The 25,787-nt window shown below is 48.3% G+C and overlaps 1 protein-coding gene across 2 annotated transcripts in view; it reads right to left on the bottom strand.

The window, feature by feature from the left end:
• Nucleotides 1-25,787, bottom strand: part of EPHB2 (EPH receptor B2) — a 317,134-nt gene that overhangs the window by 21,366 nt on the left and 269,981 nt on the right. For both annotated transcript variants that reach the window (XM_038746709.1, XM_038746710.1), the window contains exon 6: nucleotides 10,093-10,217. In XM_038746709.1, the coding sequence (XP_038602637.1) occupies nucleotides 10,093-10,217 (125 nt within the window). The remainder of the gene's footprint in view (nucleotides 1-10,092; nucleotides 10,218-25,787) is intronic.

Here is a 25,787-nt window from a genome sequence, read left to right as displayed (position 1 = left end):
ACGATTGATTGATTGATCCTGAATCCTAGTCCTATGTTCTTTCTGCTACAGCACACTGCCTCCCTGGACCAACCGCAGAGCTGACTTGGACTCCTGGAGAATGGAACCCCGTTGGTCTTCTGGGGCCACAGTGCATATCAGTCCTGAGGTCAGGACCGGCTGACCCCTTACCCAACTTGGGCTCTCACTAGCCCAGGCTACAGGACAGCCTGCTGTGACCAGCTGTTAGATGGACTGAGGGCCTCCAGTCCAGGCAGCCTGAGAGAACAGTTGGCAATCCACCAACTGCCCAACCAAATTGTCTTCCAGCTGCCAAGAGCAGCAAAAAATGGCACCAAAGTCGCCATTGCTGTCAGTCACCACAATAATAATAGTAATAATAATAATAATGGCATTTATTAAGCGCTTACTATATGCAAAGCACTGTTCTAAGGGCGGGGGAGGTTACAAGGTGATCAGGTTGTCCCACAGGGGGCTCACAGTCTTAATCCCCATTTTACAGATGAGGTAATTGAGGCACAGAGAAGATAAGTGACTTGCCCAAAGTCACACAGTTGATAATTGGTGGAGCCGGGAGTTGAACCCATGACCTCTGACTCCAAAGCCCGAGCTCTTTCCACTGAGCCATGTTGCTTCACCATAGCCAGGGCTGCGACAGCTACTCTAGTTCCAAAGCCGGAAAACTCTCCCAGCCACCAGAGCTGCCATAGCCACTACCATGACAACCACCAGAGCCACCGAAGCCTCCTCTGCCACCAGAACTGCCATAACCACCATACTTGCCAATAGCCATGGGCACCATGACCACCAGAGCTGCCCTAATGCCCACAACTGCCACTGTCCTAGATGAAAGCTTCTTCCAGTCTCTCTCTCCCCAGTCTATCCAGCATTAGACTGATTACAAAGAGGAAGAAAGTCCAGTACAAAGACAATGTCCAGGTCTCCCCTCCTGGAGGCCTCACAGAACTCCAGTGAAAATTTTCCAAAGCCGAAAAAGGGTCCCTGGGATTGAGGATCCACAGGTGTGGAGGGTTCACAGGAGGGGAGGGACCCCTGAGGTGAAGGGGAGATCCCAAGTGGGGAAGGGGTGGGAGAGTGGGGGGCAGGGGTGTAGTCAAGGAAAGACCAGGCTTCCCCACCTCTGGCAATGGCTCTGTGGTTTGGGTAGGGGAGGGTCGCTCTAAGAACTTCTCTGTGCCTCAGTTACCTCATCTATAAAATGGGGATTAAGACTGTGAGCCCCACCGTGGGACAACCTGATTACCCTGTAACCTCCCCAGTGCTTAGAACAGCGTTTTGCACATAGTAAGCGCTTAATAAATGCCTTAAAAAAGAAGGGGTAAGTCTGAGGGAAGCAGGGGTTAGGCAGCTTGCTGGGAGGGAAGGGGAACCCGGGCAGGTCCTGGGGTGACACAGAGAACACACTGGGGCAGGATGCAACTTGCAAGAAACATGGAAAATCCATCTCCAGCTGTCAGGGAAGCATTGCTCTTCCCTTTAATGGGGGAGGGGAAGCCCCCAGGCCCCAGGGCACAGCTTTTAACACTTTGGTCTACCTTGTTCTTTTCCCCAAAGGTCATCGCTGAACCAACCCCTGATTCAGGCAGCCATATGACTGTGGGGCAGGAGGCTAGCTATGAATAATTTGGGTTCAGGGTTGGGCTTAGTCCCTGGGATCCAAGGAGCCCCTGCAGTCCAACAGAGGGCCACTAGTGATCATGCCCTGGACTCTCAGATGGGGCTGGAATCCAGGGGAAGAAATTTAGCCCCAGCCAATCAATCAATCAATCAATGATACTTATTGAGGGCTTTCGCCATGAAAAGCACTGTGTTAAGTGCTTGGGAGAGAACAATATAATAATAATAATAATTATTATTATTATTATATTAATTACTAAGTTAAGTACTTACTATGTGCCAGGCACTGTACTAAGTGCTGGAGTGGATGCAAGTTGAGCTGAACTCCCCAAAATCACTCCTTCCTCTTCTCCAACCCCCCGGCTCTCAACCCTCTCCGCTACTCTCCCATCCTTCCCAGCAGTATTCTCCGATGAGCTCCGCTCCCTCCTCTCAAGTACTATTCTGGCCACCTGTACTTCCGACTCCATTCCCTCTCATCTTATGAAATCTCTTGCTCCGTCCCTCCTCCCCTCCTTAACTTCCATCTTCAACCACTCACTCACCACTGGTTCCTTCCCCTCTGCCTTCAAACATGCCCACGTCTCCCCCATCCTAAAAAAACCCTCTCTTGACCCCACCTGCCCTTCTAGTTATCGCCCTATCTCCCTCCTACCATTCCTTTCCAAACTCCTTGAACGAGTCGTCTACACCCGCTGTCTCGACTTCATCATCATCAATCGTATTTATTGAGTGCTTACTGTGTGCAGAGCACTGTACTAAGCACTTGGGAAGTACAAGTTGGCAACATATAGAGACAGTCCTCAATGCCAACTCTCTCCTCGACCCCCTCCAATCTGGCTTCTGTCCCTTACATTCCACCGGAACTGCCCTCTCAAAGGTCTCCAATGACCTCCTGCTTGCCAAATCCAATGGCTCCTACTCTATCTTAATCCTCCTCGAACTCTCAGCTGCCTTCGACACTGTGGACCACCCCCTTCTCCTCAACACGCTATCCAACCTTGGCTTCACAGACTCCGTCCTCTCCTGGTTCTCCTCTTATCTCTCCGGCCATTCATTCTCAGTCTCTTTTGCGGGCTCCTCCTCCCCCTCCCATTCCCTTATTGTAGGGGTTCCTCAAGGGTCAGTTCTTGGTCCCCTTCTGTTCTCTATCTACATTCACTCCCTTGGTGAACTTATTCACTCCCACGGCTTCAACTATCATCTCTACACTGATGACACCCAAATCTACATCTCTGCCCTTGCTCTCTCTCCCTCCCTTCAGGCTTGTGTCTCCTCCTACCTTCAAGACATCTCCATCCGGATGTCTGCCCGCCATCTAAAACTCAATATGTCCAAGACTGAACTCCTTATCTTCCCTCCCAAACCTGCCCTCTCCCTGACTTTCCCATCACTGCTGACGGCACTACTATCCTTCCCGTCTCACAAGCCCGCAACCTTGGTGTCATCCTCGACTCTGCTCTCTCGTTCACCCCTCACATCCAATCCATCATCAAAACCTGCCGGTCTCACCTCCACAACATCGCCAAAATCAGCCCTTTCCTCTCCATCCAAACTGCTACCCTGATGGTTCAACTGCTCATCCTATCCCGACTGGATTACTGCATCAGCCTCCTCTCTTATCTCCCATGATCTCCCATCCTCCTGTCTCTCCCCACTTCAGTCTATACTTCACGCTGCTGCCGGGATCATCTTTGTGCAGAAATGCTCTGGGCATGTTACTCCCCTCCTCAAAAATCTCCAGTGGCTACCAATCAAACTACGCATCAGGCAAAAACTCCTCACTTTCGGCTTCAAGGCTGTCCATCACCTCACCCCCTCCTACCTCACCTCCCTTCTTTCCTTCTACAGCCCAGCCCGCACCCTCTGCTCCTCGGCTGCTAACCTTCCTATCGTGCCTCGTTCTCGCCTGTCCCGCTATCGACCCCTGGCCCATGTCCTCCCCCTGGCCTGGAATGCCCTCCCTCCACACATCTGCCAAGCTGGCTCTCTTCCTCCCTTCAAAGCCCTACTGAGCTCACCTCCTCCAGGAGGCCTTTCCAGACTGAGCCCCATTCTTCCTCTTCCCCTCCTCGTCCTCCCCATCCCCCCTGCCCTACCTCCTTCTCCTCCCCACAGCACCTGTATATATGTTTGTACATATTTATTTCTCTATTCATTTTACTTGTACATATTTACTATTCTATTTATGTTATTTTGTTAATATGTTTTGTTTTGTTGTTTGTCTCCCCCCTCTAGACTGTGAGTCTACTGTTGGGTAGGGACTGTCTCTATATGTTGCCAACTTGTACTTCCCAAGTGCTTAGTACAGTGCTCTGCACACAGTAAGTGCTCAATAAATACAATTGAATGAATGAGTGAATGAAAGTGCTTGGGAGAGAACAATATAATAATAATAATAGTATTTGTTAAGTGCTTACTATGTGCCAGGCACTGTACTAAGTGCCAGAGTGGATGCAAGTTGGACACAGTCCCTGTTCCCTGTGGGGCTCAGTCTCAATTCCCATTTTACTGATGAGGTAACTGAGGCACAGAGAAGTGAAATGACTTGCTCAAGACAAGTGCCCCATCCACGACACCAGGTGCACTTGATTCCTGCCCTCAGGAAGCTTACAATACAGCAGGGGTGGCAGACACTGAAATAAGTTACAGGTAGGGGAAACAATCAAGTAGAAAGATACGTACATAAGTGCTGTGAGGGTAGGGGTGATGATGATGGTGCTGGTATTTGTTAAGCGCTTACCATGAGCTATGGGCTTACTGTACAAAGGAATGAGGTAGATATGAGTTAATCGGGTTAGACACAATCCCTGTCCCACATGGGGCTCTTAGTCTAAGAGGGAGGGAGAACAGGTATTGAATCCTCATTAGTCTATAAATTGGGAATAAGATACCTGTTCTCCCTCCCCAAAAGACTGTGAGCCCCAGTGCTTTGCACACAGTAAGCACTCAATACATACGATTGATTGAATGAATGAATGAATGAATAAAGGGACTGCTCACAGTCTAGAAGTTATGTCTTGCCCAAGGTCACACAACAAACCCATGGCAGACCCGGGATTAGAACCTAGGTCTTCTGACTCTCAGTCCTGTGCTCTTTCCATTAGGTCACACTGTTTTTTAGGGTGAGTACTTAAGTGCTTAAGGGGTACAGACCCAAGTGCACCAGTGACATAGACGGGAGGACGACCAGTGTGGGGGGATTCAAGTGGTTAGTCAAGGAAAGCTTCCTGGAGGAGATGTGATTTTAGTCGGGGTTTGAAGATAGGGAGAGTGCAGGCCTGTCGGATGTGAAGCGGGAGGGAATGCCAGGCGGGGGGAAGGGCATGAGCAAGGCATAGGTGGTCAGACAGATGAAGCTGAAACCCAATGCTCCGGTTTCCTTTAAGGGGGAAAGGGGTAAGTATAGCAGTGCAGATGTTGATGGATTTCGCACTTGGGACCTGTGGTTGCCGTCAGCAGGTGCTCACCAAGTACCATGTGGGAATCAATTCTTCCTGACTCCTACCTGACTCAGTCCCTAGAAAACCACAGTGTTTGGGTAAAAGACACTGTGACTTAGTGGACAGCAAATCTTGTCCAGACTCACCCGATTTCCTCCCTTGACAGAGAGCCAGCCTGGGAACATGGGGGAGAACTCGTTGATGTAATATATCTTGTCTGTGGAAAGACCCTTGGTTCTGTTCCACACGGCACACTCATCAGGCAACAGGATTCAAACCAGGCCCACATGCCAGAGACTAAACAAATCAGGCAGTCCACTCACTTAGTGGAAATTGGGCCATGGGTCTAATGGAAATCAGGCTGTGGGTCTAAATGAGCTGAGGGCTCAGGCCTAAGTGGCTTCAGCGCGTTGGGTTTGGGAGGCAAAAGGCAAATGTGTCTGCCCTGTCAGTGAACTCTGGTTCTGTCCCAGAAGCCTGGGGGATTTTTTCCTTTCCATGTCCTGCCTGGATCCTGTCAAATACCTCCTCCTGTTCCGATGTAACAGACATGCCCAGCGTACTGTCTGGAGCACTGCTTGTCAGATTCCCTCAGCATCCCCGGGCCGGGATTCCTGTTCCTGCCGCTGCTGCCCAAGGGGACGTGGCCCCCTCCTCCCCCATCCCTAACTGGCAAGGGGAGAGAGAGGATAGGGTCTTGCTGCCAGGCAGAGAAGGGCACGTGAGGCACAGTGGGGCATGTTAGGGGAGGGGGTGAGTCAGGCAAAGTGGGGCTCATTAGGAAGAAGGGGTATTTCAGGTGAAGAGACAAAATGTGGCATATTAGGGGAGAGGGTGAGTCAGTGAGAGTGGGGCTCGGTAGGAAGAAGGGGTGTGTTAGGTGAAGTGGGGTGCGTCAGGAGGAGTGGAATGTACTTCTGGAGTCCCTCCTGCACTCACTTCCTCAGCCCAACTTGAAGATTAGTGGAAAGACTCCGAGCCTGGGAGTCAGGAGACCTGGGTTCTAATTCCGCTCCACCACTTGCCTGCTGGGTGACCTTGGGCAAGTCACTTCTCATATCTCTGCCTCAGTTTCCTCATCTGTATATTGGGAATAAGATACCTGTTCTCCCTCCCCATTAGACTGTGAGCCCCGTGTGGGACAGGGACTGAGTCCAACCTGATTTCCTTGCTTGGCACATAGTAAGCACTTAACAACAACAACAAAAAAACCCTCATAAAAATCACAGGATCAGTAAGCAGTGTGGGCAGGTAAGTGGACTGTAAGATCATTGTGGGCATGGATTGTGTCCATTTATTGTTATACTGTACTCTTCCAAGTGCTTAGTAAAGTGCTCTGTGCATGGTAAGCACTCAATAAATGAATGAATGAATAAGTGGAGTGGATGGGGAATTGGTGTGGGCTGGTAATCAGTGTGGGACTGCCAAGTTCTGAGGTCAGCCCCAGTGCCAAACCCAGAGGGGAGGCAATGGTCAGCAGGAGCAGGGGTCAGCATGGGGCAGTGGGAGCTACCTGACTGAGGAATGCAGTGGCCCCAGTACGGCTGAGGCGTTCAATACCTATCTAGCTAAAAGAGACCCCACCATTCCCAGCCCTAGCCAAAAGGTCAGCAGGAGCAGCGGTCAGCATGGGGCAGTAGGGGCTACCTGGCTGAGGAATGCAGTGGCCCCAGTACAGCTGAAGCATTCAATACCTATCTAGCTAAAAGAGACTCCACTGTTCCCAGCCCTAGCCACACACACCTTGGCCCCTGGGCCGGCTGGGACCACAAAGACCACAGTGTTGGAGCAGGGCAGGCAGGAGTGCAGGTAGAAGATGGAGAGCCCAGTCTTTAAAAGGACAGCATGGAGCCCAAGGGAAACACAGCCTGGGGGTCCTGCTTCTCCACCTGGATAGATTGGCCTGATCCAAAGCTGAATGCCCCGTATCCCCATGCTGGGATAGGCACCCACCCCTGGTTTGTCAGGAACCAACTGTCTCCAGCACGGCCACCACACTTCCTGCTCTGACCCGGGGGAAGACCTGGCAGGTGGGGGAAGCCCCCAGGTGCAGCTCCAGGTGAACCCCAGCCAGGGCTAATGAGAGCAATGATAGGGATGGCACAAACTGGGGGAGACCTACCCCGGGTAGACCCAGGGGCTGGAACAAGCAGAGAAAAGTCTGCTGAGGCTTCTAAGCTGGCAACCAGGGGGACCAGTCCAGCTGTGGTGGAGTGGGGGTGTCTAGCTTTGGAGGGGCATCCTGCACATCGGGGTGCAGGGCTCTGTGGCAGCTGTTAGTGCCCCCCACCTATGGACTGACCTGTGGTCTAATGGGACCCCCTACCCCCAAGAGGAGAGGAGCAAGGAGGCCAGGACTGGGCAGAAGGCATTGTCAGGTCCAGCTCTCTGCCTGATTCCACCTCTGGCCTCATGGTCAAAGGTTAAGACTGCCAGTCCCTGGGGTTCCCAGTGAATATAGGTCAATGTCCCCTCAGGCCCTCTCCCCACCACTCCAAGCCTCTCTGCCCCAGCACAGAGAGATGAGAAACTGGGTCAGAGGTAGGTGCGGTGGGATTCACCATCTCCGGCAGTGATGGGGACAAATGTGTTGTGTTTCTCTTAATCAGGAAGATTTTTAAATTAGTTTTCCTACAGTCACGCTTGCTAGGCTGTCCCTGCCAGGCAGGGGAGTTGGCGGGGGGAGAGGTGGGCAATCCTGACTCCTGTTGGGCCTGCGGCTTTTCAATGGGGTCTCCCCCTGCCCTGGGGCCTCCTCTTCCTGGCCCACTAGTCCCCTGAGGTAACCTCCTCCCGGACCACACCTCCCATGATCTCTGGAGTCTCCCCTTCCTGACAATGCTACTCCATCACCTGCACTGCCCCTCCCAGCATTCTTCGGTGCCTCTGTCAGAGACCGAATGCTGGGTTGAGCGGGCCATTTGTCTGACCCAGAAATGGTGCTGCTTTGGTTCTTAATTCCTCTGATAGAGAGAGGAGGGGGTGGGGAAGGGGGAGGATATAGGGTGGTGTGTGCCCAGAGTTTGGCTGCAGATCCCTGTGCACAGCTCCTATGCTCCTAGGAGGCCTGGAATGAACCCATCCTGAGTAGAACCAAGGTGTTAGGTCTGGCAGGGCCACGGTTCAAGCCCTGGGGTCCCACCTGGCTCACCAGGGTCAAGTTCTTTGCAGAGAAAGGATCCCTGTCTGAAGCACTCATTTTATCCTGCTATGATCACCAAACTAGCATCCTTGCTGACCTCCCTGCCTTCTTTCTCTCCCCACTTCAGTCCATACTTCACTCTGCTGCCTGGATAATTTTTCTACAAAACCACTGAGTTCATGTTTCCCTACTCCTCAAGAAATTCTAGTAGTTACCCATCCACTTTTGTGCCAAACAGAAACTCCTTACCATGGGCTTTAAAGCACTCAATCACTTTGCCTGTTCCCACCTTACCTCCCTGATTTTCTACTATAACCCAGCCCAAATACTGCGCTCCTCTAATGCCAACCTACTCACTGCACCTCTTTCTCATCTGTTTCACTGCCAATCTCTCACCCACGTCCTGCCTCTGTCCTGGATCGCCTTCCCCCTTCATACCTGATGGACGATCATTCTTCCCTTCTTCAAAGCCTTATTATAAGCACATCTCCTCCAAGTGATCTGCCCTAAGCCCTCATGTTCTCTTCTTCTGAGAAGCAGCGTGGCTCAGTGGAAAGAGCCCGGGCTTTGGAGTCAGAGGTCATGGGTTCAAATTCCGGCTCCGCCACTAGTCAGCTGTGTGACTTTGGGCAAGTCACTTAACTTCTCTGTGCCTCAGTTACCTCATCTGGAAAATGGGGATTAAGACTGTGAGCCCCTCGTGGGACAACCTGATCACCTTGTAACCTCCCCATTGCTTAGAACAGTGCTTTGCACATAGTAAGTGCTTAATAAATGCCATTATTATTATTATTCTCCCACTCCCTTCTGCATCACCGTTGTATTTGGATTTGTACCCTTATTGGCCCTTCCCTCAGCCCCACAGCACTTATGCACATATTCATGATTTATTTATTTAGATTAATGTCTGCCTCCTTCTCTAAACTGTAAGCTTGTTGTGGGCAGGGAACGTGTCTACCAGCTCTGTTATATTGTTCTCCCCCAAGCACTTAGTAAAAGTGCTCTGCACACATGAAGCACAGTAAGCTCCACCACTTGTCTGCTGTGTGACCTTGGGCAAGTCATTTAACTTCTCTGGGCCTCAGTTACCTCATCTGTAAAATGGGGAGCAAGACTGTTAGCCCCACATGGGACAGGGACTGTGTCCAACCCAATTTGCTTGCATCCACCCCAGCACTTAGTACAGTGCCTGGAACATAGTAAGCACTTTATAAATACTATGATAATAATAATAATAATTATTATAACTAGAACTGATTGATTGATCCCTGTCAGGAGGGGAGAGGGGATCTGACAGTGGGAAGGTAAGCTTAAGCGCACTCACTCAAAACATCCAGGACTCACCCACCCGCTTCCAGGGAACCCCGGTGGGAAGTGTAAGCTCACTGTGGGCAGGGGATGTGTCTGTTTATGTTATATTGTATTCTCCAAAAAGCTTAGTACTAAATATGATTAACTGAATGAATTCATTCATTCAATCGCATTTATTGAGCGCTTACTGTGTGCAGAGCACTGTACTAAGCGCTTGGGAAATACAAGTTCATTTGACTTTCCGGATTTAACAGCCATCTATTAATTCTCAACGCATGTGTGTATTTTGACATCACAATTTGGAAGCACCCCCCACGCGCCCCAGTTTTGGGGGCCATTGGCCCCCACGCTCGAAATGAGAAGTGAATGAATGACTGAGAGACCTGGAGAGTCACGGGGTTGGCAGGTTTGGGAGCTCTGCCTGGTGTCGGAGGAGAAGCGGGACTCTGGCTCCTGAGAGTTTAGGGGCAGATCTGTACCCGGGGATGGAGCCTGGGGAGTGAGGAGGGGTGCCAGGAGGTGTGGCAGGAGGGTGGGTGCAGGTAGGGAAGTGGGTACCTTCTGGTAGTACTGCAGCTCGTAGTCCAGGATGACTCCGTTGGGCTGGTCGGGTTGGGACCAGGACAGCGTGATGCTGCCGACCGTGCGGCTGACCTGGTGCATGATGGACACGGCAGAGGGGGCTGCAAGACAGAGGCAGAATTTAGGGACGGCCACAGAGCGACAACAGCTGGTCTTGGGGTTGGGGGAGGAGGAGAAAAGGCAGCTCCGGGGGCCCTGATCCTGCCTCACCACTTTCTGAAAAGCAGTGAAGCCTAGTGGAAAGAACCCAGGCCTGGCAGCCAGAGGACCTGCGTTCTTAGCTCGGCCATTGCCTGGCATGTGTGACTCTGGGCAAGTCACAACTTCTCTGTGCCTCAATTTCCTCGTTTGTAAAATTCAATATCCTTTCTCCCTCCTACTTTATACAGTGAGCCTCAGGGACTGTGTCTAACCAAATTATCATCTAATTACCCCAGCGCTTGGCACACAGCAAGGTCTTAACCAATCCCACTATAATAATAATAATAGCATTTATTAAGTGCTTACTATGTGCAAAGCACTGTTCTAAGCGCTGGGGAGGTTACAAGGTGATCAGGTTGTCCCGCGTGGGGCTCACAGTCTTAATCCCCATTTTGCAGATGAGGCAACCGAGGCCCAGAGAAGTTAAGTGACTTGCCCAAAGTCAAACAGCTGACAAGCGGCGGAGCCTGGATTTGAACGCATGACCTCTGACTCCAAAGCCTGTGCTTTTTCCACTGAGGCATGCTGCTTCTCTATTATGATTATGAGGACTTTCTCGAGGCATCTACGATCAGAGCCTGCCCTGGGTCTGCCAGGCAGTAGGTCCCCCCATGGCACTGGTGTTTGTTTCTCTCTCGTGCTGTTGCCTGTTGCAAGGCACTGTGGGCAGGAGATGGGGTGGGGAGAGGGATTACTAGCCACTTGCAGATCTCCAAACCGCTCTTCCAACTGGTGTCCTGCACTCCTCCAACCCATTGCTCCCTTCCCATTCTTAGAGCACGGGACTGGGAGACAGAAGGACCTGGGTTCTAATCCCAGCTCTGTCGCTTGTCTGCCGTGCGACCTTGGGCAAATCATTTCACTCCTCTGTGCCTCAGTTCCTTCATCTGTAAAATGGAGATTAAGAGTATGAGTCCCATGTGGGACAGGGATTGTGTCCAACCTAACTAGCTTTGTATCTACATCAGTTTAGAACAGTGTTTGACATATAGTAAGAACTTAAAAAATACCATCTTTATTATTTTTTATGGCATTTCTTAAGCTCTTACTTTGTGTCAAGCATTCTTCGAAGCGCTAGGGTAGATACAAGATATTCAGGTTGTACACAGTTCCCGTCCTATGTAGGGCTCACACCTGAAGTCAGACAGAGGAGGATTTAAGCAGCGTGGCTCAGTGGAAAGAGCACGGGCTTTGGAGTCAGAGGTCATGGGTTCAAATCCCGGCTCTGTCAACTGTCAGCTGTGTGACTTTGGGCAAGACACTTAACTTCTCTGTGCCTCAGTTACCTCATCTGTAAAATGGGGATTAAGACTGTGAGCCCCTGTGGGACAACCTGATCACCTTGTAACATCCCCAGTACTTAGAACAGTGCTTTGCACGTAGTAAACGCTTAATAATAAATGCCATCATTATTATTATTATTTAATCCCCATTTTCTTGTCTTACGATGTCAAATTGTCTCTGACTCACAGCGACACCATGGACACATCTCTCCCAGAACACCCCGTTCTCCATCTGCACTCGTTCTGGTAGTGTATCCATAGAGTCTTCTTGGTAAAAATATAGAAGTGGTTTACCAGAGCCTCCTTTTGCTCAGTGAAATTGAATCTCCACCCTTGACTCTGTCCCATGATGCTGCTGCCCAGCAGAGGTGAGTTTTGATTTGTAGCAGATGGTCTTTCACTCGCTAGCCACTGCCCAAGCTAGGAATGGAATGGGTATGCTTCTGCTTGGCTCTCCCTCCTGTAGCCAAGACTGGTAGGGTACTGGGAACTCTTCAGGTGCACCCCTGAAGGGGAATCCCCATTTTACAGATGAGGTAATTGAGGCACATAGAAGTGAAGTGACCAAGGTTACTCAGCAGACAAGTGGCGGAGCCCGGATGAGGACTCAGGTCCTCTGACTCCGAGGTCTGTGCTCTTTCCACTTGGCATACAGCTTCTCTACCTCATCTCCTTTCTCACCAGGGGAGAGAGACTGTGTCCAACCCGATTGTCTCCCCCAGTACTTAGTAGAGAGCTTGGAACATAGTAAGCACTTAACAAATACCACCATAATTATTACTACTATTATCTCTAGCCTGGCCTCCTGCTCCTCTCCCTTGCCACTCCAGTGCATGGAGCTCATGACATTAATTATCTGATGGGGAGCAGAGGAATGTGGAAGGGGGAGGGATGCAACAGCAGCAGCACAAATAGAAGCAGTGGTAATAATAATGATGATAGCATTTATTAAGTGCTTACTATGTGCGAAGCACTGTTCTAAGTGCTGGGAAGGTTACAAGGTGATCAGGTTGTCAACCGGGGGGCTCACAGTCTTAATCCCCATTTTACAGATGAAGTAACTGAGGCACAGAGAAGTTAAGTGACTTGCCCAAAGTCACATAGCTGACAATTGGTGGAGCAGGGATTTGAACCCATGACCTCTCACTCCAAAGCCCGTGCTCTTTTCCACTGAGCCATGCTGCTTCTCTAGTGGTAGTAGTTGCAGCAGTAGTAGTATGACTAGTGCAGAGTCCCTGGTTTCAAAGCACTGTCCTAAGCACTTGGAAAGTACCAAACAAGTAAATGCCAAGCAAATGAGACTCAGGTTTACTGTGCGGAAAGGGGCAATGGTAAACTGCTTCCGTATTTTTACAAAGACAACTCTATGGATACACTACCAGAACGATTGCAGATGGAGGTGGGGCGTTCTGGGAGAGATGGCGTCTCTTTGGGTCGGGACACAACTCGACAGCATAAGACAACAACAATAACAAAGCACATACAGTACAGTACTCCGCACACAGTAAGCGCTCAATGAATACGACTGACTGATTGACTGACAGTGACCTTGTTGTGGGTAATCTGGTCCTGACACCCGACAACATTGATATGGTTCCTTTACGATGCTACAGCCGGCTGTTGACCCTATGTCAGTTTTTAGTGATTCGGGGGACTTCCTCTCAGTGGCAGGAGGCCTGCGGAGGCAGTCACTGCAGTGTCTTTGCCAACATTCTGGGATCCATCAATCAGCAACATTTATCAAGGGTCTGCTGGGTACACAGTGCTGTACTGAGTGCTTGGGAGGATGTCAGCGCAGCATGGCTCTTCCAGGGTTGTTCGGCTGGCTCCCGGTCTGCCACTTGTTTCCCCCCTCGTCCCCCTCTCCATCCCCCCATCTTGCCTCCTTCCCTTCCCCACAGCACCTGTATATATGTATATATGTTTGTACATATTTATTAGTCTATTTATTTATTTATTTTACTTGTACATATCTATTCCATTTATTTTATTTTGTTAGTATGTTTGGTTTTGTCTCCCCCTTTTAGACTGTGAGCCCACTGTTGGGTAGGGACTATCTCTATATGTTGCCAATTTGTACTTCCCAAGCGCTTAGTACAGTGCTCTGCACACAGTAAGCGCTCAATAAATACGATTGATGATGATGATGTTGGTGTGAGACCTTGGGCCAATCACTTAACTTCTCAGTTCCCTCATCTGTAAAATGGGGATTAAGACTATGAGCCCCATGTGGGACAGGGACTGTGTCCAACCTGATTATCTTGTATCTGCCCCAGTGCTTAGTACAGTGCCTGGCACATAGTAAGTGCTTAAGAAATCCGTTTATTTATTATTATTAATAATCTAGACTGTGAGCCCGCTGTTGGGTAGGGACCGTCTCTATGTGTTGCCAACTTGTACTTCCCACGCGCTCAATAAATACAATTGAATGAATGAATGAATCTTCCATCAAAGGTACCTGTTGCAGACCTCCATCCATTTTTTTAAAATGGTATTTGTTAAGTGATTTACAATGTGCCAAGCACTGTACTAAGCGCTGGGGCGGATACAAGCTAATAAGGTTGGACACAGTCCCTGTCCCACAGGGGCTCACACTTTTGATCCCTATTTTACAGATGAAGTAACTGAGGCCCAGAAAAGTGAAGCGACTAGCCCAAGGTCACACTTCAGACAAGTGGCGGGAGCCAGAATTAGAACCCAGGTCCTTCTGACTCCCAGGCTTGTGCTCTAGCCACTAGCCCATACTGCTAGTGCTCGCTCCACTGTGCAAGGTAATGAGTTGCTGCAAGGTGTGGTTGATGCATGTCTTGCTTCGCTGCAAGCAGTTATTTAGTCTCTGAGTCATCATCGGACCATTCTTGTATTGCCTCTTAATTCTTCCAAGTGTCCATCCACTCCTTCCATCGGCCTTCAGATCTGACTTCTTTTCCCCAAGGGGACTCCTGTGACTTTTCCCAGAGCAGGTTTTATCGTTCTTCAACCAATCAACCAACCAACCGATGAGACTTACTAAGTCAATCAATCAATCATATTTATTGAGCACTTACTGTGTGCAGAGCGTTTTACTAAGTGCTTGGGAGAGGACACTATAACAGCATTGGTAGACAAATTCCCGTCCTTTAAGAGTCTCCACTGAGTTCAAATCACTGCACATACTAAGTTCTAAGCATTGTATATGAGTGCTTGGGAGGAGATGCAAACCACACCCTCTCTGTCAATCAATCAATCGTATTTATTGAGCGATTACTGTGTGCAGAGCACTGTACTATGTGCTTGGGAAGTACAAGTTGGCAACATATAGAGACAGTCCCTACCCAACAGTGGGCACACAGTCTAAAAGGTGGGCTCACAGTCTAAAACTGTCCTCAGGACACTTACAATCTAACATCTGCTGAAGCTGGATAATTAGTCTTGTCAATGGTTTGGGACAGTTTTGCCCTATATCGGTTGTATTGAAAGCTCCGCTTTGGAGCCTATGGACTCCTGGTATGAGCTCAGCTGTGGTCCTCCTGCAGTTGGATAAGATGTAACTATGTAAACTTCGGGTGCATCCATGATGTCTTTCTCTCACTTGGAAGATGGAAGTCAGGGTCTGAAGCCCGTTCGCTAAGCAGGAGTAAATAAGGTGCTATTCAGTTCTCCAACACTGTTCCATCCGATGACTCTTCCCCGCCTTTCGGCACCGTTACCCACCCGTTCAACCCTCTCCTGACGATCGGCTTGGCAGATCTCGCAGCTGCCATAGTGAGCCTATCCAGATTCCTGGGGGATTTCTCTTTCCCTTCGTTGCTGCTTGTTATCTCTGAGGGGACTGCGGGATGATGGCAGCAGAGTGCTTTTGCTTTGAGAAGAGAGAGTAGGGTCATCCGTCGGTCACTTATGCCTTTAGGCGGATTTGGAGGCTAAGGACCGTCTGATTGCCAAACCAGTATTTGTGTGATGTCCGTCTGGCTCCCCCCCCTGCCCCTTCCCCCGCCAGCCCCACTCCAGTAGCAATCATATCCAGCCCTATCTCTAAGAGCCATGACCTTCACCATTGAGACTAGGTTCATCCGCCATTGACTTCGTGTGACTGAATATTTCATGGGTAGAGTGGGCCATCATCCATCCTTCTTTATGGTGACTACTACTCGTAATAACGATAGCATTTGTTAAGCGCTCAGAGCTAGGGTAGATACAAACAAATCGAGTTGGACACAGTCCCTGTCCCATGTGGGGCTCACAGTCTCAATCTCCATTTTACGGCTGAGGTAATCGAAGCACAGAGAAGTGAAGTGACTTCCCCAAGGTCACCCAGCAGACAAATGGCAGAGCTGCCACTAGAACCCATGACTTTCTGACTCCCACTCCCATGTTTTATTCATTCATTCATTCAATCGTATTTATTGAGCACTTACTGTGTGCAGAGCACTGTACTAAGCGCTTGGGAAGTACAAGCTTGCAACGTATAGAGACAGTCCCTACCCAACGGCGGGCTCACAGTCTAGAAGGGGGAGACAGACAACAAAACAGAACAAAACATATTAACAAAATAAAATAAATAGAATAGTAAATATGTACAAGTAAAATAGAGTAATAAATCTGTACAAACATATATAATAATGATAATAATGGCATTTATTAAGCGCTTACTATGTGCAAAGCACTGTTCTAAGCGCTGGGTGCTCTGGGGAGGGGAAGGAGGTAGGGCGGAGGGGTTGGGGATGGGGAGAGGAAAAGGGGGCTCAGTCTGGGAGCCACTACATCACTATCAACTACACCATTCTGTTTCTCTACTGTGGTGACTACTGGGAAGCACTATGGTCTAGTGGAAAGAGCACGGGCTTGGGAGTCAGAGATTATGGGTTCTAATCCTGGTTCCACCATATAATAATAATAATGGTATTTGTTAAGCACTTACTATGTGCCAAGCACTGTTCTAAGCACTGGGGGGGGATACAAGGTAATCAGGTTGTCCCACATGGGGCTAACAGTCTTAATCCCCATTTTCCAGATGAGGGAACTGAGGCACAGAGAAGTTAAGTGACTTGCCCAAAGTCACACAGCAGACAAGTGGCGGAGCCGGGATTAGAACCCATGACCTCTGACTCCTAAGCCCATGCTATTTCCACTGAGCCACACACCATATATCGGCTGTGCGATTTTGGGCAAGTCACTTCACAGGTCATACAGCATGGCTCAATGGAGAGAGTACGGGTTTAGGAATCAGAGGTCATGGGTTCAAATCCTGGTTCCGCCAACTGTCAGCTGTGTGACTCTGGGCAAATCACTTCACTTTCCTGTGCCTCAGTTCCCTCATCTGTAAAATGGGGATTAAGACTGTGAGCCCCATGTGGGACAACCTGGTCACCTTGTATCCTCCCCAGTGCTTAGAACAGTGCTTTGCACATAGTAAGCGCTTAACAAATGCCATCATTATTGTTATTATTTCTCTGTGTCTCAGTTACCTCATCTGTAAAATGGGGATTAGGACTGTGAGCCCCATGTGGGACAGGGACTGATACACAATGACTATCTTTTATCTATCACAGCACTTAGAACAGTGCTTGCTACATAGGAAGTGCTTAAATACCACAAATTCAAATACCACAATTATTATTATTATTATCCAGATATGGCTACATCAAGGCTACCCTAGGAGCCATAGCTTGGGAGAGTACTAGAGAGGTAGTAGATTCTGACCTCAAGGAGTTTACACTCCAGTCGAGGAGACAGACACTAAAATATATTACAGTTAAGGGAAGCAACTGAATATTCTTGGCATATAGTAAGTGCTTAACAAATACCATTATTACTATATTATAAAGATATGGGTATAAGTACAGAGAAGCAGGGTGGCTCAATGGAAAGAGCCCGGGCTTTGGAGTCAAGAGGTCATGGGTTCTAATCCCGGCTCTGCCAATTGTCAGCTGTGTGACTTTGGGCAAGTCACTTCACTTCTCTGTGCCTCAGTTACCTCATCTGTAAAATGAGGATTAAGACTGTAAGCCTCCCGTGGGACAACCTGATCACCTTGTAACCTCCCCAGTGCTTAGAACAGTGCTTGGCACATAGTAAGTGCTTAATAAAATGCCATCATTATTACCGTTGATGGGGAAACTTAGGTGGTTAGGAAGTGAGGACTCAAGTTCATGGGTGACACAGTGTTGGGGAGGTGGGGAATATGGTGGGGAGATGCGAGATAAGTCAGGAAAGGCTTCCTGGAGGAGATCAATTAATCAGCCAATCAAACAATGGTATTTATTGAACACTTACTATGTGCAGAGCAATGTTCTAAGCACTTGGGAAAGTATAGAATGGTTTTAGTGGGACTTTGACTATGGGGAGAGTCGTGGTCTGTCAGATAATGAATGGGAAGGGAATTCTAGGCAGGACAGAAGTGTCAGCAATCAATCAATCAATCAATGGTATTTATTGAGCACTTACTGTACACCAAGCACTGTACTAAGTGCTAGTGCATTTACCTCCCTAAGTGTACTAAGTGCTAGATACAATAGAGTTGGCAGACAGGATCCCTGCCTATAGGGAGCTAAAGGTCTACGGGAGGAAAGAGAAATGTAAATAAATTACAGAAAGGGGAAATAGTAGAGTAGAAGGATATTTCCGTAATTGCTGTGGGGCTGGGGTGAGTATCAAAGTGGCTATGTGGCACACAGCCAAATGTATAGGGGATGATGCAGAAGGGAAGGCAGAGGGGAGGATGGTTAGGGAAATGAGGGCTAAGTCAGGGGTCAACGGTGAAAGAGAGGAGATTGAAGCCTAGTGTGTAGGCTGGAGAGTATGGGAATTAAAGGGACTGTAAGGTCCCTAGGCAATGGTAAACTACGTCCAGATTTTTACCAAGAAAACTCTATGGATCCACTACCAGAACGACTGCAGACAGAGTTGGGGCATTTTGGTAGAGATGTGTCTTTACCATTGCTATATGTCAAAGACGATTAAATGGCATAAGACAAGCTCCCTATAGACTGTAAGCTCGTTGTGGGCAGGGAATGTGTCTGTTATAAAGTACTCTCCCAAGCACTTAGTCCCGTGGTCTGCACATAGTAAGTGCTCAATAAATACGACTGATTGACTGACTGAGGAGAACCTTCCTCGGGTCACTTCCCAGAACCAGTATCTCCCATGGGCATATACTAATCCCCAGACAAATGACGAAAAAGGAAGTGGACAGTTACAAGTGGCCGACTAGGGATAGATAGTTTTGTGATACAGGATGTAGCACCAGGGCTGGTGTTTATTGAGCGCCTACTGGGAGCAATGCGCTGTAGTTAGAGCCTGGCAAAGTTCATTGTACTTCACAAGACTATAAGCTCCTTATGGGCAGGGAACATGTCTACCAACTCAATCAATTGATCAATCGATTGTATTTATTGAACACACTGTGTGCAGAGCACTGTATTGAGTGCTTAGGAGAGTACGATATAGTGGAATTGGTAGATACGTTCCCTTCCTACAATGAGCTTTAGTCTAGAAAGGGAGACACACGTTAATATAAATTATAGGTATGTACATAAGTGCTATGGGGCTGAGGGAGGGGTGAATGAAGGGTGTAAATCTTAGTGCAAGGGTGAAATAGAAGGGAGAAGGAGAGGTGGAAATGAGGGCTTAGTTGGAGAAGGCCTCTTGTAGGAGATATGCTTTTAATAAGGCTTTGCAGGTGGGGAGAGTAATACTCTGTTATACTGTACTTTCCCAAGCGTTCAGTACAGTGCTTTGCACACAGAAAGTGCTCAATAAATATGATCAATCAATTGCCCTCTGAGACATTAAAACTTTTACAAATAGAGTTGTCGGAATGAAAACTGAATAAGCATAGATGCACAAGTGCAGAGGATGGGTATAAATTAAAAAAGAAAACAACCTATGAGCAGGAGGTGGATATGGGGTCTATAGGAGCTAGAAGATATAAAAGAACCAACTGAATCCTTTCCCAAGGGCTTAGTTCACCACTCTGTACCCAATAAGTGCACAACAAATACCACAAATAGAGAAGCAGCGTGTCTCAGTAGAGAAGCAGCGTGGCTCAGTGGAAAGAGCATGGGCTTTGGAGTGAGAGGTCATGGGTTCAAATCTCAGCTCTGCCACCTGTCAGCTGTGTGACTTTGGGCAAGTCACTTCATTTCTCTGTGCCTCAGTTCCCTCATCTGTAAAATGGGGATTAAGACTGTGAGCCCCACATGGGACAAGCTGATTACTTTGTATCTACCCCAGCACTTAGAACAGTGCTTGGCACGTAGTAAGTACTTAACAAATACCAACATTATTAAATACCACTGATTGATCTGGTCCTTAGAGGACAGGACGGATGGTCAAGGGTTTAAAAGCAGAAGGAAAGTTGGGCAGTGGGAATCAGGAAGTGATGGAGTTTGGAATATTAAGAGAGGGAAATCAGCACAAGAACACTGATTTAAGTAGGCTTAGGCCGAGCATAGAATAAGTCCCAAGAGAGGGACATTTAAGCAGTTTGGAAGCCCGAGAAGCTGGCTGTCTCTTAAAGGGAACTAGAAAGAAATCTTCCTCTGCAGAAGACAGATAGTAAGGGTGGGAAGAAGCTGAGAGGATCAGACAAAGAGCTGAAACACAAAAGGCAATGCCTCACAAAGTGGAATCTGGGCCAGATCACCCAAAAGGGGCACAAAGAGCACAAGAAGACAGCAAGTCATTGTAGGGGTAAAATCAGAAAAGCAAAAGCAACAAATGAGATGCAACTTAGAAGAGACATAAAGGGAAACAGAAAAAATGTCCTCTAAATACTTTTAAGCATAAGAGAAAGATAAAGGAAAATGCTGCCCCTTCATTAGATGGGGAAGGAAAGCTCTTAACTGAGGACACTGAAAAAGCAAGTCTTTTAATAGTTTCTTTATCTCTGTCACCAGAGGGAAAAGGTCAGCTGTGATGGCTAGTGGAGCAGACCACTCATGGGATGAAACAACAGCAAGTCACATTAGAAGCCGGGAGGATCTATGTTCAAATCTGAGGGTCTTACTTACATCCCAGGGAGCTGAAGTCAATGACTGAAGCCAACCCAGAATCATTAGCGGGCAACAAGAAGAACTGCACTTATGGGGCAACTGAGGAAGGATGGCTACCGAGGGGTGAGACAAGGTTCCTGTTCTTGGGAATCAATCAATCAATCAATCACATTCAGTGAGAGTTTACTGTGTGCTGAGCACTGTACTAAATGATTGACAGAGTACAATATAACAGAGTTGACAGAAACATTCCCTGTCCAAAATGAGTTTATAGTCTGGAGGAGCCTACGGTCAGCCGGAGCTCAAGAACTCCCATTAAGAGTGGGCCTGGCCCAGTGACAGCTTCATAATAATAATGATAATGATAATAATAACAATAATAATGATAGTACTTGTTAAGTGCTTACTATGTGCCAAGCACTGTTCTAATTTCTGGTGTAGATATAAGTTAATCAGGTTGGACACAGTCCCTGTCCCACATGGGGCTCACACTCTTAATCCCCATTTTACAGATGAGGTAACTGAGGCACAGAGAAGTGAAGTGACTTGCCCAAGGTCACACAGCAGAGATGGTAGATTCTGGATTAGAACTCATGTCCTTCTTACTCCCAGGCCCATGTTCTTCCCACTAGACCATGCTACTTCTCATGACCTGTCCCGCTGGGCCTCCTTCTGGGAACTCCAAGCTCTGTGTGGACAGGGAACGTGTATACCAACACTGTCGAATTGTACTTGCCCAAGCGCTTAGTCTACAGTGCTCTGCACACACACTGAGTCCTTAGTGAACACCACTGATTGTGGGAATGGGGGAGGATCCTTCCCCTGAGCCTTGGACCCTCTGGTTTCACTTTGGTGGCCTCTTCTTGTCGTTGCTGAAAAACCAGTGGAGCTGTAGCAACAGTGTCACTATTGTGGTGTAGGGATGGGAACTGGGTAGGAGGGAGGGGGTGGAGACTGGGAAGATAGGAAGAAGGGGACGGGTATTGGAACGGGGGGAGCAAGAGAATGGAGATCCTACTTTGGTACACTCGCTACACCCCTGGTGTGGCTCTGCTCTAGGTGGGGACCGTGTGGAAGTAACCCGGCCCAGGGGAATCTGGAGAAAACTCTGGCCTGGCTGTGGGCGAGGAAAGAAATCCTGGTCTTCCAGCCTTCAGGCACAGAGCTAGTGTGTACAGACCTCTCTGTCTCCGACGAGCTGGGCCTCTGCCTTGTATTTCCCAGAGTCTCCTGATCAGATTGCCCACGCTTACCATGACTCTATTTTCCTCAGAAATGGAAGGGAGGATGATCTGGCCAGGGAACTCTGGGAAATAGAAGGCCGAGGTCCAGCTCGTGAAAAGGTGACTGAGACCCTCAGAAGGGCTTCTGAGGCTGGAGATGAAAGGTTGGGCCCTTTCCAGGTTTTCTGGGAGAGCTGACAGGCCCGTCTCTGGAACTCAACTGATTTCAACTCAACTGAGGCCGGGTTCTGACCAATGAGACCTCCTCCTTCTGGGCTTTCACAGTTACAAAAAAACGACAAAGCCTCAAGCCTCTGGGATCTGCATTTCTACCATCTCATTCCTCTCCATCAGTCAGGGATGCCTCCTCCCGGCAGGAGACGCCTCCCTGGGCACCTGGAGTTAAGTCGAGAGGCTTGCTCGGTCCACAGAGATCCAATGCTTGGCACATAGTAGGTGCTTAACAAGTACCATCATTATCACTATTATTATTATTATTACTATTTCCTCCAAATGGAACAGTACCTAGAGGAGCCATGAGAGCAGCAGGGAGTGGTGACCGCTTCCCAATTTGGGAATTATGAAGCAGCCCCGAGCAGTGTCAAACTCACAGTGTGAGCAGCAGGGAGCAGTAACCTCCTCTCCCTCCCCTTCCTGATGTGGGAATTAAGAAGCAGAGCAGAGCAGAGCAGAATCAAGGTTCTCTGAGAAATACTGTCTCAGAGCTAGGTGGAGAAACTCCCTCCTGATCTTTCTGCCACCACATTCAGAATGACAGGTCATCTCCTCCTCTGACCCTTTTGGCTTTGGTCTTACTAACCCAGGATGCTCCTGATTTTCTCCTAACCTCTGGCCACTCCTTCTCAGTCTCCTTTATGGGCTTGTCTCACCCTTTACTTGTAATAGGGGCTCGGGGGTGCGGGGGGTGGGGTGCTCCCTCAAAGATCAGTCCTGGGTCCCTCTCCTCTTCTTGGCCAGTCAATCATATTTACTGAGCCCTTACTGTTTGCAGAGCACTGTACTAAGCGCTTGAGAGAGTACAATGTAACAATATAACAGAAGCATTCCCTGCCCACGAGTTACAGTCTAGAAGTGGGGACAGACATTAATATAAATAAATTACAGATATAGTAAATACATTACGGATATGACCTAGTTTGACCTTGTCTTTTACGGAGCTTGTTGGCTCCGAAGGCTTCAGCTGGCACCTCTGTCCAGTTGACTTCTAAATTTCTATCTCCATCCCGATTCTTCTCCCAACTCACATTTCCACCTGCCTTAGGGACTTCTCCACAAGGAGGATCCCCCAGCCTCCATCTCCCGATTCCAAGACCAATAAGTGTGCCTGTACAGGGCAGTCTGGGCAAAATGGTTTGTTTCCAGCCAAGTGGGAAGAAGAACATTGGGGGCTTCCTTTTAAAGAGGCTTCCTTCAAGGCTGGTGGTGGTAGTTTGGACTTAGGAAGGAAACTGAGACATAATAATGATAATAATAATAATAATTATTATATTTGTTAAGCGCTTACTATTTGTCAAGCATTTTCTAAGCACTAGGTTAATTAATAATTATTAACCTAATTAATAATTATGGTAATAATAATAATGATGGTATTTGTTAAGTGCTTACTATGTGCCAGGCACTGTGCTACGTGCTGGGGTGGATACAAGCAAATTGGTTTGGACGTAGTCCCTGTCCCATGTGGGGCTCACAGTCTCAATCCCTATTCTGCAGTCGAGGTAACTGAGGCACAGAGAAGTGAAGTGACTTCCTCAAGGTCTCACAGCAAACAAGTGGTGGAGCTGCGATTAAAACCCAGGTCCTTCTGACTCTCAGGGCCCGTGCTCTATCCATCAGGCCATGCTGCTTTCCCCTCAGATGAGACATCTTCATCTTCCCCCCTCAGTCCTCTCCTCTTTCCAACTTTTCTATCGAAGTGGACAAGACCAGCCCCCTGTTGGCCCCCAAACTTGCAACTTTGGTTTCATCTGTCTTTGACCTCCCACATTCAGTCCGCCTCTGAATCCTGCTGGTCTCTCTGCTATAATATTTCATGGAGGCGGCCCTTTCTCTCCATCTTAGGGGCCACCCCCCAAGTTCAAGCCCTGTCACCTCCTGCCTCTCAGTCTCTTTTCACGTCTCGATGTCTAATGCCTCGCCTTTCTTCGGGCTAGCCTGCATGCAGTTGCTTGGATCATCTTTCCAAAATGCCATCTGGAGCTCATCACTCTCCTCAAAAATCCCAAACGCCTCCCGACTGCTGATTGAGAGGCACTGTGATCTAGCGGAAAGATCACGGAACCGGCCTGGGGGTCAGGAGAAGACCCTAGTTCCAGTCCCGGCTCTGACTCTTCATCATCATCAATGGTATTTATTGAATGCTTAGTGCGTGCAGAGCACTGTACTAGGTGCTTGGGAGAGTACAATATAGCAGAATTGGTATACCCGTTCCCTGTCTGCAGTGTTACTTTGGTCACTTAAACCTACTTGGCCCCACTTTCTTCTTCTGTAAAATGGGGAGAAGCTATCTGCTCTCCCTACCCCTTAAGACAGTGAGCTCCATGTAGAACAGCCTCATTCATTCATTCAATCATATTTATTGAGCACTTACTGTGTGCAGAACACTGTACTAAGTGCTTGGGAAGTACAAGTTGGCAACATATAGAGACAGTCCCTACCCAACAACGGGCTCACAGTCTAGAAGGGGGAGACAGACAACAAAACAAAACAAAACATGAAAAGAGACTTCATCTGATCTGGTTATTTTGCATTTTTAAATCAGTGCTTTGCACAGTGCCTGGCAATCATTATAAAACTAATACACCCCCTCCCCATCAACCACAGGCTTCAAAACTCTCCAGAAGCTGGCTTCATCTTATCTTTTTGCTCTCCCATTACACTCCAGCTCTTGGTTTATAATAATAACTTTGGTACTTGTTAAGAGCTTACTATGTGCCAAGCACTGTTCTAAGCAATTCACCATAAAGAGATTGGGCAGATAATAATAATAATAATAATAATAATAATAGCATTTGTAAAGCACTTACTATGTGCAAAGCACTGTTCTAAGCGCTGGGGGGATACAAAGTGATCAGGTTGTCCTACGTGGGGCTCACAGTCTAAATCGTCATTTTATAGATGAGGAAACTGAGGCTCAGAGAAGTTAAGTGGCTTGCCCAAGGTCACACAGCAAACGTGTCAGAGCCGGGATTAGAACCCATGACCTCTGACTCCCAAGCCCTGGCTCTTTCCACTGAGCCATGCTGCTTCTCTATGCCCAGATGAGTCTGTGTCCTACATGGAGCTCATAGCCTTACAGGCAGGAGAGCAGATATGTCACTTCTTAGCTCTTCAATCAATCAATCAATCAATCAAATCGTATTTATTGAGCGCTTACTGTGTGCAGAGCACTGTACTAAGCGCTTGGGAAGTACAAGCTGGCAACATATAGAGACAGTCCCTACCCAACAGTGGGCTCACAGTCTAGAAGGGGGAGACAGAGAACAAAACCAAACATATTAACAAAATAAAATAAATAGAATGGATAGGTTTCCCAATGGAAACTTCTGATGACCCCTCAGCTCCCCATCCTCTGAGAAGCAGCGTGGTTCAGTGGAAAGAGCTCGGGCTTGGGAGTCAGAGGTCATGGGTTCAAATCCTTGCTCCACCACTTGTCAGCTGTGTGACTTTGGGCAAGTCACTTAACTTCTCTGGCCCTCAGTGACCTCATTTGTAAAATGGGGATTAAGACTGTGAGCCCCCCGTGGGACAACCTGATCACCTTGTAACCTCCCCAGAACTTAGAACAGTGCTTGGCACATAGTAAGCGCTTAATAAATGCCATTATTATTATTATTATCCTCTGAGCCCCCAACTCCCAATTCACACCTGTTCCCCCATACCTGGAACACCATTTGGCTTCAGTTTCTTCACTACGCTTATCCCTCCCCTCCTTGGAGGTCCCCTCCTCTGGGAAGCACTCCCCGATTAGC

This window comes from Tachyglossus aculeatus, chromosome 5 (genome assembly GCF_015852505.1).
Source record: "Tachyglossus aculeatus isolate mTacAcu1 chromosome 5, mTacAcu1.pri, whole genome shotgun sequence".
NCBI classification, from domain to species: domain Eukaryota; kingdom Metazoa; phylum Chordata; class Mammalia; order Monotremata; family Tachyglossidae; genus Tachyglossus; species Tachyglossus aculeatus.
The sequence above is the reverse complement of the archived record's forward strand: the minus strand, read 5'-3'. Positions and strand labels throughout refer to the sequence as shown.